The sequence below is a fragment of the Neodiprion lecontei genome, chromosome 4, assembly GCF_021901455.1.
Source record: "Neodiprion lecontei isolate iyNeoLeco1 chromosome 4, iyNeoLeco1.1, whole genome shotgun sequence".
Lineage (NCBI taxonomy): Eukaryota > Metazoa > Arthropoda > Insecta > Hymenoptera > Diprionidae > Neodiprion > Neodiprion lecontei.
In genome coordinates this window covers 18,909,323-18,928,120 of record NC_060263.1, presented here as the reverse complement: position 1 = coordinate 18,928,120, position 18,798 = coordinate 18,909,323, and the positions used below count along the sequence as shown (strand labels likewise).

Below are 18,798 nucleotides of genomic sequence, written 5' to 3'. Positions count from 1 at the left end.
AAACAAACGGAAGTCGCAGATATACGAAAGAATTTGTCATTTTCGAGTAACATTGATCACTGACCATAACGACTATGCTTCTTTAGCTAACTTTTGACGATGGAGTTTCTACTGTTTTTCCAACTTTTGTTAGTATTGAAAAGGCAAAACAGGCGTGCATATTATCTCCAGCATCTGGAAATCCATGGTTGATACTTTGGCCTTTAACCGACACGGACACTTTTCCTTATGCATATCTGGCCGGTTGGTGTGCACTTGTAGCTGTACCGAGGTGTACTTCATGGTAGAAGGTATCCCGTAATTACGGTCGGTGAGCATTCATTAAACTGATTACACCTCACCCCTCTTTCTCCCTCAATTTGCTCACTCTCCGGTAGTCTTGGTAAGTCTGTTATCCTCCCATGTCTCACCCCCAGTGATCTGCACCTACTAGACTCAACGCCAAAGGTGGGTGGTTAGACAACACGTAAATACACGCGATAATACACACCTTAAACCCATAAAAATCAATATCTGCCGCATGAACGCAGGGATGAAACGGGTTGATAACATCGTACAGGATGGTTTGAGCTAAGTGAATACAGACGCCTATTACTATTTACATCAACACTTCACATACCTGAACATTATGTACCGGGAATATGATGCTTGGCTGGAGAAAATCTCTATGCGGTCTAGCAATAGACGAAGACTCTTCCTCGTTATGAAATGCTGAACTGGAACAGACTGTTGTCAGCGTTTTAGTTAACAATAGAAATAATCGTCCTCTAACCAGATCTTCTTTAGATGTTACCGAGAGAGAAATACTAAGTGATGCACGGTCAATTAACCAACTTAGGCCAGCGAGGAATAATGCAGCCAGGCTACGTTCTCGGCTGACTCGGCAACGGAATGAGCCTGAGGAGAACAGAGTTGTAGAAGTCGCGGGCAGCTTCTCGCTTCATACTCCGGGGCCGCGATTCCCGTCATAGATGAGAATCGAGTGGGCACTCTAGGTGTGCGCCTTGGGCCGCGAGTGTTCCATCCTCCTCCAGGAGTCCGAACGGAACGGAACAGCGTAGCAATTATCAGCCATTTCTCGCAAATAGCTGATGGTTAGTGATAATTATCTTCGGTCAGGGACTCTCTGAATTGCTGTGCCAACCACGGCACCGCCTCCCATTGGTATTCCATGCAACGGGTGTCGAAATCGAGAGCGAATAACTCTTTTCATTTTCGATCGGGCGATCGGAGTTCTGCAGTTTCGTGAATCGATTCCTTCCTCACTGGCCCGTGATTTATGGCAGACGACTTACCGTCCGACGTTACTTCCAGCTAGCAAACACTCTTAAAAATTCTGGTCCTTATCGTCGTTACACCGAGTACGTAGAGAATTGAATAAAACCTGTGAATATACAGCCTCAAGCTCGGCTGTGAATCTCGAGCTACACCGAGAACGACAATCGTTATAGGATACCGCGTAGGTTCGACTGATATTTGCCTACGTAATTAAGTAATGCTCAGTTGAAGCGGATCTGTAACCACGCAACGATTCACTTCACGTAAGAAATTTTTCTACTTCTTTCGAAGATCCCCGCAGGCAGTTTACTATTCTTGAAGGAGATGACTTGATATACTGGCTTGAAGGTCTGTGCAAACAGGCTGAAGTCGTGTGAACTCAATGGAAATCGTTCAATCACTTGCAGTCACGAGAGTTGGTTGGATTCGTACCTTATTTCTTCAAGATTTAGAAATTTTTCTCCAACTGTTTGTGTCACGCTGAATCACAAGATACGGGTTAGCCTGAGACGCGAGTTTCAGAGGGATCACACGTGAGAGAACATTTCCAATTATGTTTTCATTGGCGCGAGCGGTTCCCCAGTATAACACCGATCTTGATGGCAAGTCGCAGGGTAAAGTTGAATGTAACAATTTAATGAAACTCCCCAACGCGTTAAATGTATTCATCCTTTCCGCAAATTGATTGGCTCGAGCCGGTGATAATTCAAGATAAACCTTAACGATAGGATTTATTTTACGGCCGATCACGTGGCGAGTGCCAGAGAGGAAAGATCAGTAAGAGTAAGAGAGGGACGGCCTTTGCCGAATCCCGCGCATACACCCACGGCTGCAACGATGCACCAGACAGCGTTGCAGGAAACGTTTGACAGGGAGGGAAAAACGTTGGTGCAGTTTTATCTTTCTTCTTTTGTCCCGCTTGGAAATATGCCCGAGAAGAAATACGTAAGAATGTCGATTCGCCAACGAGATAACAGACGGGGTCCGTTTTGAGTGCTGCACTTTGAAGAAGCGCTTTCCTCGCGACTCCTGCTGCAGATGCGCTGATGCATCGAATTATCGTCGCGAGACTCGAGCACTACGGGCTGAAAATTACAGGTAGCAATTTTCCATATCTCACAATTGTGGGTACACATGTATAGATAGAAGGAGATACCGAGTTACGAGAGGGGAACCGAATGCTAATAACCCAGGTTCTAATTACAGCTGCTTACCGTCGCTGACTAATTGTTTCATCGGGTAAAAATAATAGCTCCCTGTCACGCGCATGGACTGTGCACGCATACTGACCACTGTGTACTCAATCAGCTTTAGCCTTTGCCAGGCATTGTTGCCTAGGTATTGGTAAACATGTGAAAACGGACTATGAATTCTGGTTACAAGTAATCATCGTGAAATCAATCAGCGACCAAACGCGGGTAGGTTAAACCAAAATGATGACGGTCGTGCAGGAGCTATGCAGCAAGTTAATGCCTCCTGAGTTCAAGGTGTAAAATCGCTGGATGAACGACCGTAACTCTGATCCAAGCTTCACGAAATAAGTGTCGTTAAACGCAGAATCGAAGGCTGGAAGCTGATGGCGGTGGAAGAAAATGGTAGGGAGAAATAGAAGGAGGAAGAATTATAAACTGAGAAATGAGAACCCTTGTACTCCTAAAGAGAATACGGGGTATCGGGTGGAGGGAAAGGGAAAACAACACCCGCCTACGATAATACTGATGAATTAGCTTCATGCTTCTGCCGCAGCACAAACACGCGAGTTCATTGGTGGTGCATTGGACTGGCTCACACACGCGAAGGAGGCAGGCTTCATCCAGGTTTATTGTTGGCGGCCACGTAGTTACCTCGTTCAGAATCTCAAGAGGAAAAGCACCTTCTTTGCACTATATATCAAGCCAACTACCCCTGCAGCTCGTCCATGGTGTCTCGGTGGGCAGCCGCAACGTCCGTACGCGCAAGCTGGTCAGCCGGTGAATGATCATCCTTGTCTCCACCCACTAACCCTGACAGCATAATCATCGGGTTACCCTCCACTTAGACTATAGTTAACCGGCCATTGTGGTTCCTCGATCTAAATGTGTACTTAAGACCCACTGGTTTGTTTTGTTCAAGGCGAGGTAACTCCGCTCTATCAGGTGACCGATCTGAGGCCACGGCTCTGATACGCGTCTGCCTTTGCACTTGTTGTATGGAACTCGCAACAATTACCTCTTCAACCAGACGACTGTGTTTCTAAATACTCATTTGTTATGCCATTACATAGATCATCGCAAATCCAGCTGTTCTATTTCATGTCATCCATCTCGGACGATTGGAATTCTGCGGTAGCAGACTGAATCCTTATCACGGATCGTTGGAGAACGCTTTCGAAAATCCACAAGCCATCATCCTGGAATCAACAAATTGAGGATACGGACTGCAGTGTTCCGTACGTCTGGCAGAGAAGAGGAGAAAAGGCCACTGAATATTTATGCGACGATTAGATTAATAAAACAATATTCGTTGCCCGTTAACTTGATGCTGCAGCGGACGGTTCATCTGTGTTCATAAATAAAACATCGGTTGTTTTACCTCCTGACGCATAAACGCCAATCGAGCGATTATCAGAACTGACTCGAGCCGCGTCCCATCGCTTCGCAGTTCCCCGTGTTCCTCAAGTCGTGTCTCCTTCTGCCGCGGATTCAACACCGACCCGAAGTGTCTGTGCTGAAAACTGCAGCAGGGCGAGGCCGAGTCAACGTATTAACAAGCCCAACCGCTGGAATATCTCAGCTTAGCAATTTTATAACGACGCACCTTGTGAATGGCGAACGAGATGTACAGGAATTGATATTTCGGCAAGAATTTATCCCAGCATCCCGCGCTCCGCGCGCATACCTACGGGTGTGTCGAATGGACCGAGAGCTTGCGCGCTTAATAAGTTTAGGATTTTACTTTGGCGGTGTTTCAGGGCTAATTGGGTCCCACTCCGCGTGCCCCTCTGATGGCGCCTGACAGCTCGAGTAACGATCGATTCGACCCGGACCGACGGGTGATCGACAAATCGAATAATTCGATCTAATCGACAATTAGAAAGAGATCGAAGAAGGTGGACTTTTTCCCAATCGGACATTGGGCTCTAACGTTATACATATACTTCGGATAATACAATATGCCGATGAAAACGATTATTCATTGAAAATGTTTCGGCCCAAAGCTTCTGTTTCAATGGGGTAAATGGTAATCAAACTACTCTTACCATCGTGTACTTCGATGTGATGCTTATTCTATAACTGACGAACCCTGGTAAACGGTCTTCCAATCATAATAAAATCGCAAGTGCGTCAACGGCGGCCATGTTAATACTGTAACGGTATTTGAATCTGTTCATCAATTATCATATTATGAACCCATTTTACGTCACTTACGGTCAAAAAAACAATAAACGTGAACATGAGATACCTTACCGTACCTATAATATATCTTTTCGGAGAGCAGGTAATCGATGGATTTTCGAGTACAAAATGGAAAGATCTGCAACTCCGGAAGCGCGGAGAGCACGAGGGGAAGCTGCGAAGTGCGAGCCGGGTATAAAGGAGTAAAAAGTAGAAGCGGACGTCTCACTTCGGGCTGAGAGGAACTTGGGAAGGGGAGAGCGAGAGGTGAGAGGCCTCCGCGGCCCTCCAGAGACTGAGCTCGGTGCAGGTATGATCATGATAAGCAGGTGATAGATGCCACACCAGGTACCACCGGGTCCCACCAAACCCTCGATGCCGCTCCACCGGGCACAATGCTATTTGTTTCTGCCCAGCGGAGGACGCGTAAGCTTTCCCTGGCAAGAGTTGACTTCTTGCGCAGGGCAGCGCAGGGCAGCGTCCCGTGCGGACGATTTTTCTCTTCATTTATTCGTTTTTTTTTTCATCCGGCTTCCCGTCAGCCTCTCCGCTCCTCCGTGTCGGTTAAATCACATCGACAGATAATCACAACTTAATTTGCCCCCCGCTGCGAAGTCATAGTAGCCGGTGCGTTATACCGTCGAGTCACTCCACTCCACTCTCTCGCTCCTTCTCTCTCTGTATCTCATTCTACCCGCGACGTCGAAAGAGCGGTTAGGCGACTTTAGTTCAAACATGACACGGGAGTCGTTGCCCATTCATTGTATGCAGATGGATTCATCGTTCCCCGTTACCGTGTCAAGGAATTTAATTTTTAAAAGCTTACGAAAGCTGCTTCTGCTCCTCCTTCGTCCGTTTATTCCGCTCCTATCCGCTTCCACATATTGTAATAACGCAACTATTCACTTTTCCTCACAACAAATCCTCTTTACTCTCTTATTAAGCTTTTTCTTTCCTTCAACCAGTTTACTAATGACAATGAATCGATATTATGAAGTCAAATCAATATCGCAAGGCTTGTATACCTCATCGGGTAAGTCCGAACGAGAACTCGATCGATGCAACCCGACACAAAATCACACTTATTCAGAAAATAGTATCAGTAGTCAAATCTCTAGTTAATTGCTCACATGCTGAAAATATTTTTTTGAGTCAGTAAACGTCAATGGGGTATTTCAACCAATGATTCCAGTAACCATTTAGCGACCAGTAGAATTCCGGAAAGTCTATTCGAATCGATTAGGTAGCAGCTTCATGTTTTCGATCAAAATGAAGGGACAAGCTGCAAAACGAACGGTAACATTAGTCCAATTAGTCTCCTCGACGAGCTTAAGAAACAACAGAATTATGAAGCACGAACGTAGCCGGTTTGGGAATCGTCGTGTAGTGGTTGTTAGTATCGGTGATGCGTGCATCGAATATAGGTACTATAGGGGATAATCGGTGCTGACGTGGTTCAATGTTAAAACGAAACAGGAGCTGCGATGCGAGAAGCGCGGGGTATTTTGAATCAGGCATATGTGCGGGTCGTTTGGTGAATCGTGATGTAGTAAGAGGCCATCTATCAAAATTAAGTGATCAAAACTTACGAAACGAGTGCTTTCATCAACTCAGAGCAGAGCCGTAAATGGTCTATACCTGAGCGCCGGACATCAGTGGGCAATATAAAGTGATTTACGCGAAGGAATCATACCATGACGTTACCGATACTCCTCCAGGGTGATTCGAACGATGCATCAACGTCGATCGATCCCAGCGTGCGCAACTCGTTAACTACCTATTACTTGCTCTCAATATTCTCGCATAGTAAGCGGTCCAAGAACAAATTCATCGCGAGAGGGTAAAGAAGGTGAAGAAGTGAAGAAGAAGAAGAAGAAGAAGAATAACTATACATATAAAGACTTTTCGTCGATCGATCATTGGCATAAATGCACACTGGTCTCAAGAAATGACTGACACTTTGAGACGTTGTTGCAGCTACGAGGCGTTAAGTGGATATTGATGATAATGTTGAAGGGAGGATATTTTTCAACCGGGAAAGTTGGTTCGTGAGTGATATCGGCTAGATTCACGGATAGTCAGGAAGAGATTCAATAACTTTTCACCCGGTATCTTCGGGATCTTGATCAAGACGTTTACACTTGAGCTTCGACGATAAGCCCCAGAGTTCAGATATATTTTACAGCCCAACCCGGCCCCTAATTTTTCTCAGTTTCGGGTCCAGTACCTTCGTCTCCGTCTTTCCACTCCTCCGTTTCTCCGGTATAACGGTGATGGCGATTGTTGGGCTGTTGTCGTGGATACTGAGATATCGGGTTACTCGCACAGGCGATAAAATAATTGTCTCCTTAAACCCATCACCGTACGGGGCAAGGGCCGGACGATTAATTCGAGAGATTTCGGAGGAAGAAATCTTAAGGACTTTATTAAACGCTGATTGGTGCCCCGAGATATCAGATTCCTCAAGCCGCTCGAGTCAAATAATAAAGAATAAGATTACAGATATGACGCGGTCATAGAATTATGTTATTAATTAAACGGGCTTTGACTATCCTCAACCACGTCACTGCAGTTTTCCCTGATTATCATTTATCGTTGTTTAAATTCTCACATTTGTCAATTAAGCAGCAGAGCAATTAAGCCGCGTGGTAACAAGTTTCGTTGTTCGGTAGGATTCACGGAAACGAGATAGGTATGAACGTTACCCGCATCGGTTCTCGGTCATCTTTTTCTACTTCTACCGAACCCTGTGAGACTCGTTCACATTCTCAACAGTTAATAAAGCCGTATCAGTCAATTAACAATTGGTCACAGTCTTCTGCCGTTTTAATGAGGTTATTAATCTTAATCATCAAATTAACTTTCAATCAGAATCTAGACGTTTTCACGCTGGGCTTACCGCATTCAAATGTATCAATCATCGGGGGGCATTGTGTGGAGAACGGGGAGGTTCCCGGCCGAGCATTCGACGTCATTAAAATTCATTTGCACCCAATATCCTCCTCACCGCGGCCTCTCTCGTACAAACGGCGCAGCAACAACTTGCTAATCATTACACCGGTTTAAGCCTCGTTTAATTTCATCACTTTCAATGAATCCATTCGCGCACAGCTGTGTGTGCGTGTAGTTCGGTTTCGGCTTTGCCTGCATCCACGTCGTCAACACGCCACAATACCACTCGACCCTGCACGTCCACATGCGCGTATATTCCGATGATTAATGATCTACTTTGCCCGCCATTAGTCGAGTCCGTTAATGAAGCGGTGACTTGACACGTTCGCTAACTAGCTCTTTCAGCCCAAGGTACTTGCGCCCCTGCAGCAGATCATGATCAGGTCGTAAGAGAGACGCGCACGATTGAATCCCGAGAAAACGCCGGCATTGCTGCAGAATATGAACAAATTAGATAACGCAAACGGAGAGTGGGAAAAAATGCAAGCGTAACGTGATCCTGTATAAAGTACGAAGCATATCCCAACCCTGAAAACCAGCAGGATTATTGGGATGGAAGGATGCGGAGCCTGCATGTTGGCGTTTACAGGTACGAGTGCATATACACGTGGTTACACAGCCTAAGCCTAAGCAAGGTATGCATAAATATACCACTCACAAGATAAAGATCTCTACAGGCTGCAGGACCGGCCTCCAGGCGCAGGACCATTTGTTCCATGCGTCAAACCGCGGCGACCCCATCCAAGGATCGGAGCTCCTTCGTCAATCTTGTGCAATTAAACCATCGGTTAGTGCATCACGGCAATGTTATATACACTGTAGCTTGAATTTCGATTTGAAATCATTCGTAAAGTAGTAACCAATTCGTACAATGTCACATATATTTTCAATAAAGTTACCTTCTCTACGTCGTAACACTAAATGTTCAATTCGAAACGTATTTTTATCGATAATAAATTCAGAAATTATTCGATCTTTTTCAATGACAACAGTTTAAACAAGCAAGGATTTAATTAACTGACGTTGATACACTGAGAAAATGGGCTTCTGTGACTCCATCTGACCAACGTCATTTGAGAAATAATTTGTTTCTTCAATATCGGAATCCGTAAAACTAGTCCAAGGTGAATTTGATCCAATGCCCGTAGAGCGTGCATCGGCAGGATAAGCACGCGTGATGTTGATTTGAATGAAATGAATATTTATCAGGCATATAAGGAGACAAATTGTTTTCCCACAATCAGTGTAGAATAATTTACCAAAACGTCGAGTAGTATATGTTAAACGAAATTTTTACAGCACGCGGTCCTTAACTGACTAACATATTACGCCGCGTAGTCGTTTAACCCACGTTATATACGACCATCCTAAAGTCAATTAGACTTTTCAGTTGAAACATTCTGCAGTTACTTTTTAGAAACTATACCTACCTACACTAAGTCCGGTGCAGCCTAGAGCTGGAATCCAGCTCTCGACGATCGCCTTCGGATGATACGTGGAACGGTGGAAGGAGAGTTACGGGAGAGACTTATGCCATTGCTATCCAGGTGTTTGTGGTCAATCAGATACGCGTTTCCTTGAAAAACCGAGCCGGGTATGCCTGCGGCGACCGGCCACCTCCACACGCCCGAGCATTACACGCATTGTACACGTTACCGAAAAGTCGCACGCGGGGGTTAACCGAGTTAAAAAATCCCGCTTCGAGGTCCGTCCGTCTGTCCGTCCCTTGGCTATCCGAGATAGATCTCTGGCCCTGGCTGAGCGCAGCAATCCCGTTGCAGCGGAGGCTGAAAACTGAGTCGAGTTTCAGGGTTGCCTTGGTTGTCAGCGACGTGCCCGGGGAACAAATTACCTTTTGTTTTCTCAAACTCAGCTGTTATTTAGGGCTAATTTATCACCACCCTGACCGCAGCTCCAACCATTGAAGATATTCTACGATCCGAGTTTTACGTGAAACGATCGAGGAGACGATTCCTCTCTGGTCTCTTCGCGAATGCAGGCGTGGGCTTCGGGATCGACGGGGTATAAATTTCACACCTCTCCGATTTCGGTGCAAGCATCGGTGCGAGGAGCTATTCGCTTACAGATTAAGTGACAAGTGATTACAAGATTTCGATGATTCAACCATGTATTCCCAATAATTTTACTCGAGGCATGCGATTTCAAGCGATTCCAGACGATTTCACCTCGAATGTCTTGCAGTTTTTACTTACATCAAATATTTCAAGTACTTTCAAAGGATTTCACGTCAAATTCTAACAGTCACTTGTGCTTGGTCTTTGACTGGTTCCGAGAAATTCTCGGGAATTCCAGAAGATTTTTCAACAGATTTTGCGATATCGGGAAACGAATAGCCCCACGCATCGGTGCAGGGGCCCGAATTTCATTACCACTGAGCTTTTGCGACACTCGTTGACGGTTTCGGAGACCTCGAGGCGCGGCTAGTGGGCCCGGGCCGCTCCGCAGGGCCCCTTAATTTCGTATTAACATAATGTATAACGCTCGTATACAAGCGATAATTGCGTTTTAATGCCGGTGTGCTTTACGTGTGGATGGCGCTTAATAAGCTCCCTAAGCTGCGGGATAAAATAAATAATGATATTCATTGTGCACAGGCGAGAGCCCGGGCTAACCAGAAAAGCATTTATCTTCACTGACACTCTGTTTATTAAAAATAATGACTGGTGAGCTACACACGCTCTCGAGGTTTCCCCCGGGCCTGGCAGCTAGCAGGGATACGTACACGCCGACTTCGTGCGGCCCGTCCAACAGGTTGCCGGTCTCCGAACGCCGCTCGACGCGTGACAATCTTATGAAAAAATCTGACGTACAGCGGCGGGTCCATATGCAACGGGGCCTGGAATTATTCGCCTGTACGAATTCCTCTCGGAATTGAGAAAAGCGTCCCGCATTATCGTCGGATGAAGTTTCTGGGAGGGGCCCACGTATATTCGGAGTTTCCGATAAATCATGACGTTCAGGTGTAAATAGGCCACTCAGCCCTCGAAAACACTTCATCAACCCGAACCGGCGCGCAGAGCGGAGAACGCCCGGCAAATATTCCCCTCGGCGATATTTTAATTTACACCGGCTCCGGCTATCCGGCGCACGCAACTCGCCGGCCCCTGCGCACTGCGCACAAAAGCCCTAACCTCGAAGGGCAGGATGGGTGGTGCACAGGTTCCGAAGCATGTGCAGGCGGCTGCTGCCCGCGCTCCCACCGGCCAGCAAATCAAACTCGATAAAATACACAACCGTATATACGTAGGTATACCTATAGGGTGCCGTTGAAGTTCAACAGACGGAGACTCGCCGTCGACGTACGTATTAAAATTGTCGGGGGCTGGCTGTTCGGGGGATTGTAATTATATTATAAATTCAGAGATTAAATATGCGGTCGTATATACCGTACATTTAAATATATACGTGTATACAACCTACCTTTGGGTGATCATGGGGTGATCCACCGATGCACCGCCTAGTTCGATATCAAATCCGAGTCTCAGCTATTCTTCGCATCATCTGCCTATTTGAAGTCCATACAAGGGATGTTCCAATAATTCGAAACACTCGGTAATTCCATGCGAAATGAATGATATTGATTGATTATGACGTGTTCCGTTCATCTGTTTACTTGTTTGGAAACAACGTGCAAACTTAGCTCCAACTCTTCGGGGTGGTAGAAATTTTGATCTCCATAAAGAGACATTTTTCGGTGCCATGTTCGTCAATCAGCTTCTGCTTGTTGTGTAAGGAATTCTTGCTTCTTTTTTTCAACTGCAAAAACAAAGTAACGTGGAAATTAAAATCAGAACCATAAAGTAAAGCCTAATTGATTGTAAATTTGGTTATATAACGAGTTTTTTGCGTGACGAAAGATAATTTTTCTGCTAGCTAAACGACGAAAATGAAGTTATATGTTATTTACTTCGACGAGGTAGAGTTGTTTTAAGTTCTTCCTGAACAACAAGGGAACCAAGATGCTCAAACATTCGCATTTTGAAAATGACACGTGACTAGAAAAATCGAATATTTTATTCGATGACTAGCAGCACACTTTCATGCAGTACACCAAGTCACCTGAGTAGGTAAACAAGTTAAGACTATTGTTTCTGCTATCATTTTCGTCGACAAATATTCAGCCCCCTTTTTAGTGTTTAAAATGTCGTATGATTAAGACCTGATCTGGTATTATCGTCATTCAAATGGCTCACAATTGCAGGTTTTAAATTGTAGCTGAATTGTTAGAGGTCAAGTGACAAGGAAACAATGTCTGATCGCTGTGCCTTTCGAAACAAATCCTCGTCCTTGCTACTGACATGACTGTTCATAAGTGGTCGAGGGTTTGGTTAGGAGCAAACGGTAAAGCGTTGGATTCTCAGGGTGCCTTTGTTGGGCGAAGATATCAGCGATTGAACCGGCCGGAGTGAAACTTTCAGGATGGTGTGGAATGAGCGCGAAAGGTGTAAGGTTGAAAACAAAGGAACATAGCTGGATGATGCACGAGGTGTGTTTAGTCGCACGATAGTGACGCGGAGGTTCGAGTTCAGCGCGACGGGAGCCGATTCGGTACATCGTCCTCTCCTTCTCGGGCCCAAGCCGAGGGCTTGTGGAGGCGTCTTTCTCGGCCCCTAACAAGACTCGAATAGAGCCGTCAAAACCGCGGGGGGTGCGAGACTCCGGAGTCAGGCTGGCCCCCCGCTGGCGACCATTTTGGTTTTTATTAACGAGAGAGGAGCGTCCCGTCCACGGGAGGACGACACCGGTCGGCAGGCCTGCCGCAGAGGGACTCTCGCGCTAGTGCGAAGGAATTCATTAGGCATCTCGCGTTAATGACGCTAAGCCTCCATCCACCTTCGGCTACCTACCGAAGACATTTCACTCCGTCTGCTCGGACGGTGGAAGAGAGGCTTAAGTGCTGGGAACACTCGTCTGCTCTCCCCCTCTGACCCATCCTCGCGACACTCGTTCCATCGCCTCGAACAACCGTTGGTATTTTATATTCACTTGTTGTTTTTTGTTTCTTTTTTTCATTACTTTTCTTGGTTTTACGTCATTGTTCCGTGGACTCGAACAGCCCGTGGTTCGAGAGTCACTTCGTTACAGAATTAAAACCTTCCGACTCTGAGTTGAGATGAACGTCCATTAAATGTTCCGTCGTGTCGATGTCAATGTTAAGTCGTCAGGCATGATCCTGGCTTCTGTGCGCTTCTCGGAAGACGGAAGCCTACGCTGATCTACCGGACGACAACGCCTGTTTCACTCGTCGAAACGATAGTGGACAATTTGTTCTTCTCATCGATACTTCTACAATCTGCTGGAAAAAGCCAGTTACCATAATGTCGAAAAATGAGTGATCATTGGCAGCATGTTTTCTATTTCAACGTATCCGTGAACAGAATATTTATCAACGTTTCCACGAACAGAATTCACGTTTTTGAAGAGAATTACATTAGTTTACCAGACGCTAACTGGATGACAAATTTCTTCAAGCAGAGTCAGAGTGTTCGCTAAAGTGTCCGGAAAGAAAACTAACCGAACCTTCTAACACGTCTGGTGCGAAAAGCGGAAAGGAGTTCGAGTCGAGGTGGCGGCAGTGGTTAGTGAGAGCGGAGTTTGAACGTGGAGAACGTTAAACAAAAAGAATCGTTCTGAGATCAGGGGGACTGGAGGAGACGTCGTTCGTGGAGGTAATTCTTTCGAGGTATGGAGCTTCTACCAACCTAGATGGCAGGCCTCGCGAGGAGCAGGCAGGTCTCCGGTCGCTATCAGAGATGAGATCAGATCTCGGGGCGGGCAGGCGATGTTGGTATAACAAAACACTGTCCGGTGATGAGCGTCATTACCCCTACCCGGAGACGGCGAAGCCCCGTCACGACGGCCATCTTGGAGAGCTCTGACTGGCTGCCTACTGGAAAGGTTTTGTCCATCGGGGCCAGGGATGCGAAAGGTTATTGCATCGCGTTCCGGCGGGCTCAGCCGTTAATTAATTATCGATTATCGCCCCGTCATATCGCGTCTCACCTCGGCCAGTCACGTCGCAGCGACGAGTGCCCTCCGGAGCGTTTTGCGACCACGGTGAAATTCGACGAGTGTGGGTGTTAAACCCGCCGCCATACTTACTCCGGCGACCTACACATCCGAAGCCGTTGGGATACACGAATCGCGGGTAATTCAGGAGCCGATACGCGTTTCCGGTCGAAATGAACGACGACAAAACTTTCAAGGTCGTGAAAGGACTCGCGCACGATATCCATGGCAACCGGAACATCGTTGGTGCACACACGCTACGTGCTCTGTGATCTCGCTCACACGTGTCCCACCTTTGCGCACACTGCGGTACAAAGTGCCCTGTGTACATTCAGCTTCGCATCAAGCTACTCGCGGTGTCTGCTTTACACCCTTTCTCCTCTCGCCTCTCTCTCCCTCTATCCCCCACCTTCTTGAGTGCCTTGGCACTCCTCCTCCTCGACCGGCTCGAGAGGCTCCTCCGCCTCTCGGTCGACTCGCGATGCTTCTTTTCTGCATCCTCCGTTTATTATCAGCAATTTGGCGCGCACTCGCGTGAGCGTAATTTCATATTGGTTTTCTCCCACCCGAGAAGAGGCTTTTTCCTCCTTCCCTCGAACCTTTTTTTATGTCTTATATTCGCTTTTTACTCCTTCGTGCAGCCGGGGTGAAAGGCTTCGTGCGGTGAAACCTTAACGCGCGAATATAACCAGCACGAGAACGAGCGAGGATCTCATGAGGGGCACTCACAAATTAGAAGATGATACTTCTGAGGGACTAGTTAGGAACTAGACTGATCGACTGACTGTCTGACGGCTCGATCTGCTCTCAATTTGCTTCAGAGATCGGTGAACCTCTGCAGTAACAATGCATCCTGAAACTTCAAACTTCACGGTCCTCGAAAAAATATTCTATTCCGCACAATCGCAAACATGTACTTTGAGATGCATCTAGATAAATCGTCTTGTAAATCATCGACCACCTTATAGATCCCCGTAGAGAAGATCTAGGTCATAGAACACGAACAGGTTCTTGCTTCCCCTGAGAAACGTTCGTCTAAAAACCGACTCAGAAGAATCGGCATCACGGTACGCGAAGCTTACATTCGAAGAATCGACGATGTAACAACAATTGGAATATAACTTATGGAATTTGTGCTAAGTAGCAAGAAGTTCATCCTACTTCTGACATTCGGAAACTCTTTCCCATGGGTGTTCAGTGATGAGAAAACCTAACGGCAAGAAGTGACAAAGTAAGGAATTCCCTATTTCATAGAAAATCTCAGCGGTGAGTCTTGAGTACGGATTTAACTGTATTTGAACTTGTCCCGGATTAGACCTCAGATTAAAATTAACTACCGGTTAGCTGACTTTAGTTCCTGACCGAGTACGTAAGCTACTATTTATCTTTAAGAACCGGGCCGATCCTACAACGACTCGGACAATGACTGTAGGCATCACAATTTGCATGGCGCGTTGCTGCTGCAGTTACGCTGTGGAAAAGTTACCCGATCACTTTTCCGTCAACCCACTGGTAGCAGCTCAGCGGCGCGTCAAGACCCCCGATTTTACCCGGCAGCGTTAAGCTGTTTACTAAGTTTGGTCGTCCAGTCCATTCCTAAATAGTCTTTTCTCGACGGTTACCAGCAGATTATCACTTCCACGCCCACGTTTAAGCCCCGTTTAAAGTATATTCTCCATTCTGGGTTCTCTATCCCATTACCTCCGTCATGCTACTCACCGAGTCTATCAAGGATGCGATATTCACCTTCCCTCACCATAATGTGCTGCATCCCGTGAACCAACAATTCCGTTAATTGCCTTTCAGGTAGATGAGAGTTTTGGTTTAGCGACTGTTGCTAGTTACAATATCATTGTCTTTATATCTACGGCGTGCCTACATCATCATCTCGTTCTATAAAATCATTTTGCATTAGACAGAGTATTATAAATTGACATTGCTAGATCTTACGCTAATTCTGATATTCAAAGATGTCAGGACACTTCTATTATGGCAACACTCTTGTGGAGACTGGGAGTCGAAACGTTCGAAAATTGCTATCATTCCAAGAAATGTTATAATAATGGATACATCACAGTGAATTAATTGGCCACTTCACCCCACATTTAGTTACAACCATGAGAAGGTAGAGGAGCCTCCAGGCCGTATAAAGGAGCGCGAACGAAGCACCAGTGCGTCAGGAATTACAAGGAATTAAATGCGGCAGGTGCAGGCAAGTTCGATTGGTGATATAATTTCGTCGGCGAGCACGCCATTCGGTGGTTAAGAGAGCTAGATATATACATATATATATAGAGCGAGAGAGAGGGAGAGGGAGAGAGGCTACTCAAAAGGGAGAAATGCGCCGGGAGGCTCTCATGAATCAAGGGATCACACCCTTGTTAGCGAAGTGCGCGTGTGCATGGGGCTTCCCTCGCCGGTCATGGTTGCGATCTATCGCCGAGTCGGCGTTAATTCCTGCATCCTCCGAGGAGTACGGTGCCCGGGGTTAGAGCGAGAAAAGCGGTTCTTACAGTCACTCGGGTCTTTCGCGATCGCTGCACTTGCATAGCTGCAGTGGAATCGAGCCAGCGTAAAACTTTTCCCGTCTGCAGATATTACGTTTTCTACCTTCTCTGCAACCACGTACCGCGCCTTTTATCATCCAATTAAAGCGTGATTTAGAGTTGCCGCTTAGATGCACGTTTAGCGATCGTAAAAGTCATCACTGTACGGTAATCAGCTCAACATTAAAATCATCGTACTAACGATAGACCGAAATTCGCCAATCAATTAATTATACCCAGGGTCGTTAAATTAATTCGAAACTCATCCCTCGTTCAACTTTTTGACTATTCGCCCTAATTCTGCGTCTCAAAAGGAACATATTCCGATTTTGTTAACAAGGCGTGCATGCGCTCATGCGTATGTGTGTGTGTGCGTGTAACGGTCGGTCTTCAGAAAAACAAATTCATTTGGTGGGGGTCGTGATTGAAAAATCATGGCTATACAAACCTGACAAATGGAGACCGGCTAATTATCACCAGAAGTAAATTAATCTTTCAGAGGTAGTTGAGCTGTTAATGGGTAGAGCGTTAAACGATGGTTGGGAGTTGTGACAGGCTCAGGGTGCAGGAGAGGATGGAACCCAGCAAAGCCGAGGCCGTGAAGCTTTTCTCTCCGTAGGCGTAGAGAGAATATAAGCACAAGGATACTAACATGACCGATGAAGAGCCAAGAGGAAGTCTCGTGGAACGCAGAGAGCGGCGGGTAAGACGCAGGAGGTAGAAGAAGAGGAGAAAAGATGAGTAATAAGAATAAGAAGAGGGAGATGAGGAATTCTACTTCTACTTTTTGCTGTTCTCTAATTAGGGGCCAATTATAGCGAGCAGGCGCTTGGCTCCACACAATACCTGCGAGCGTGCAGCGGCAGCAGCAGGAACGGCAGCAGAGGAGTACCTACTCGAGTAGGTTATGGCCGGCATGTGTTGAGGTATCGATGCACCGGGGTGATTAACTCTGATTTTTTTTGGTCCTGGAGCCTAGCCAGGCAGGCTAAATACAACGATTAAGGTGTTCGCGCACCGGTACCGCGCTTCTTTTCATACCGGCACATCTCATGCTGAACGCTGTTTACTTTGCTCGGTGCGAAGAGCTGTTCCGGGACTCTCCGGAGCGGTATGGCATTCCTGAAGGCACGTACCCTGTCTTGCGCCTACAGTCGACGCGACGATTTCAGGGAACATCTGTTTATTCAGCCAATTATAAAAACGCGGACAATAATTTCGACTCGGCTAATCAGCTTACCTTGGTATATCATAATGCAGGCTAGCTGCAGGGGGTAGTCCTCTCGTACCGTATACGTATACTCACGAAGATCTGATAAACCTGATCTTATTTATTACCTTACCTCGATGCCCAAGCATCTGTGTAACACGGCTTATGTATACCCACCAACTTCTAGTCTCCGATACACTCGCGTCACTCGACATAATACAGATTTCATATGCTAATTCGTTGATTAACAATACCGAGATGGCGTTTCGTCATCGTGGCTCGAGATCAGCAACACGGTTATACCCTGCCCACCTTAATACACTTTGGATTTACATGTTAATTTTTTGTTAACCCCTCAAACCAGCTCTGCCTCTTCGTATTCTTATTCTCCCTCCATTTTTTGGTAACAACACTGGAAGCTTCTCGGTGTTATTTATTCTTTTAATTCGTCAAGCTATCTCATCTTCTCCAAAGTTTTTTTTCTCTCTTTTCTTTTTCACCTTACTTCAAATTTTGAAACGGAGTGCAGATTCGGAACGCAATAAATGTAAGAAAGGGACGCGTTCCTCGGACGGTTGCTGTATCCACCGCATCGCCGTACAAGCACGAAAAGCGAACTCAGAGACAACTATATTAAGACGAAGAAAGAGATACGATCTCTGGTGATCCGTGGCCAGAGAGAGAGCGTCATGCTGGGAGAACCTGGTCACACCTCGGAGCCACGGGGAGTCAAAGCCTTGATTCAATTATACCTCGTAGCTTACGTGAAGTTGGGATTCGTTTAGCTCAATTTCGTTCCATTTCGTCTCGTTTCATTTCGTTTCGTTCCGGCGAAATTGAGGGGGTGCAGAACGCGCCTTCGCAATAATGGTACATTTTCGAGCTCTCGTCTATCTCGGATGACACCGATGTCGGGAAAATTGGAATTTCCGTGTGTTCGGCAGCTCCCGCGTTTTAACGTGCGGTCAATTCAACTATGAGAACGAACTGTAGGTGAAAGGAGAGAAAAAGTGATGGAAAGTTGGGTTTCCAATGCGCGATGGGGTTCGGGATGAATTTCTGGAAGGCGAGAGGCGGGAGTTTATGCCGTGCACACGGTGCGTCGTCTCGCACAGTAAGACGCCGATGGTATCTAAGGCAGCTAATATAGTTGTCGTGAATATCTTAAGCCGTCGAGGCATTCCTCGGGGTCCTCTTCGTGCCCCGCGTTATGAGGCTCGACGGGACGCCCATTCATTCGGGCGAAGCATCTGCTAATTTGAAATCATGGCAGTTTGATTGCACGACCCGACATACTTTCATCCACTTCTTGGATCCCCCGTCCCCCGGTTATATTCCGGAATTCACTTCTTTCTCGGGCGGCGTGCTACGCGTTATTAATCGATCAGCGAGTGGTCACCACAATTGC

At 46.5% G+C, this 18,798-nt stretch overlaps 1 protein-coding gene and 1 long non-coding RNA gene across 3 annotated transcripts in view; both read right to left on the bottom strand.

Annotated features, from left to right (window-relative positions):
• The window catches only part of LOC124294122, a 172,802-nt gene that overhangs the window by 65,380 nt on the left and 88,624 nt on the right, over nt 1-18,798 (bottom strand). Inside the window, exons 1-2 of one of the 2 annotated variants that reach the window (XM_046738062.1) lie at nt 794-970; nt 620-726 (exon numbers count right to left, since the gene is read on the bottom strand). In XM_046738062.1, the coding sequence (XP_046594018.1) occupies nt 620-627 (8 nt within the window). In that variant the 5' untranslated portion in view covers nt 628-726; nt 794-970. Of the gene's footprint in view, nt 1-619; nt 727-793; nt 971-11,045; nt 11,382-18,798 lie in introns of those variants that run through there. The other variant, XM_046738063.1, reaches the window with a different exon arrangement.
• LOC124294124 lies at nt 7,561-10,086 on the bottom strand. The gene is made up of 3 exons (XR_006903988.1): nt 9,035-10,086; nt 8,263-8,371; nt 7,561-8,036 (listed from the first exon to the last, which is right to left on the bottom strand). It is a non-coding gene; the product is annotated as an uncharacterized LOC124294124 (long non-coding RNA).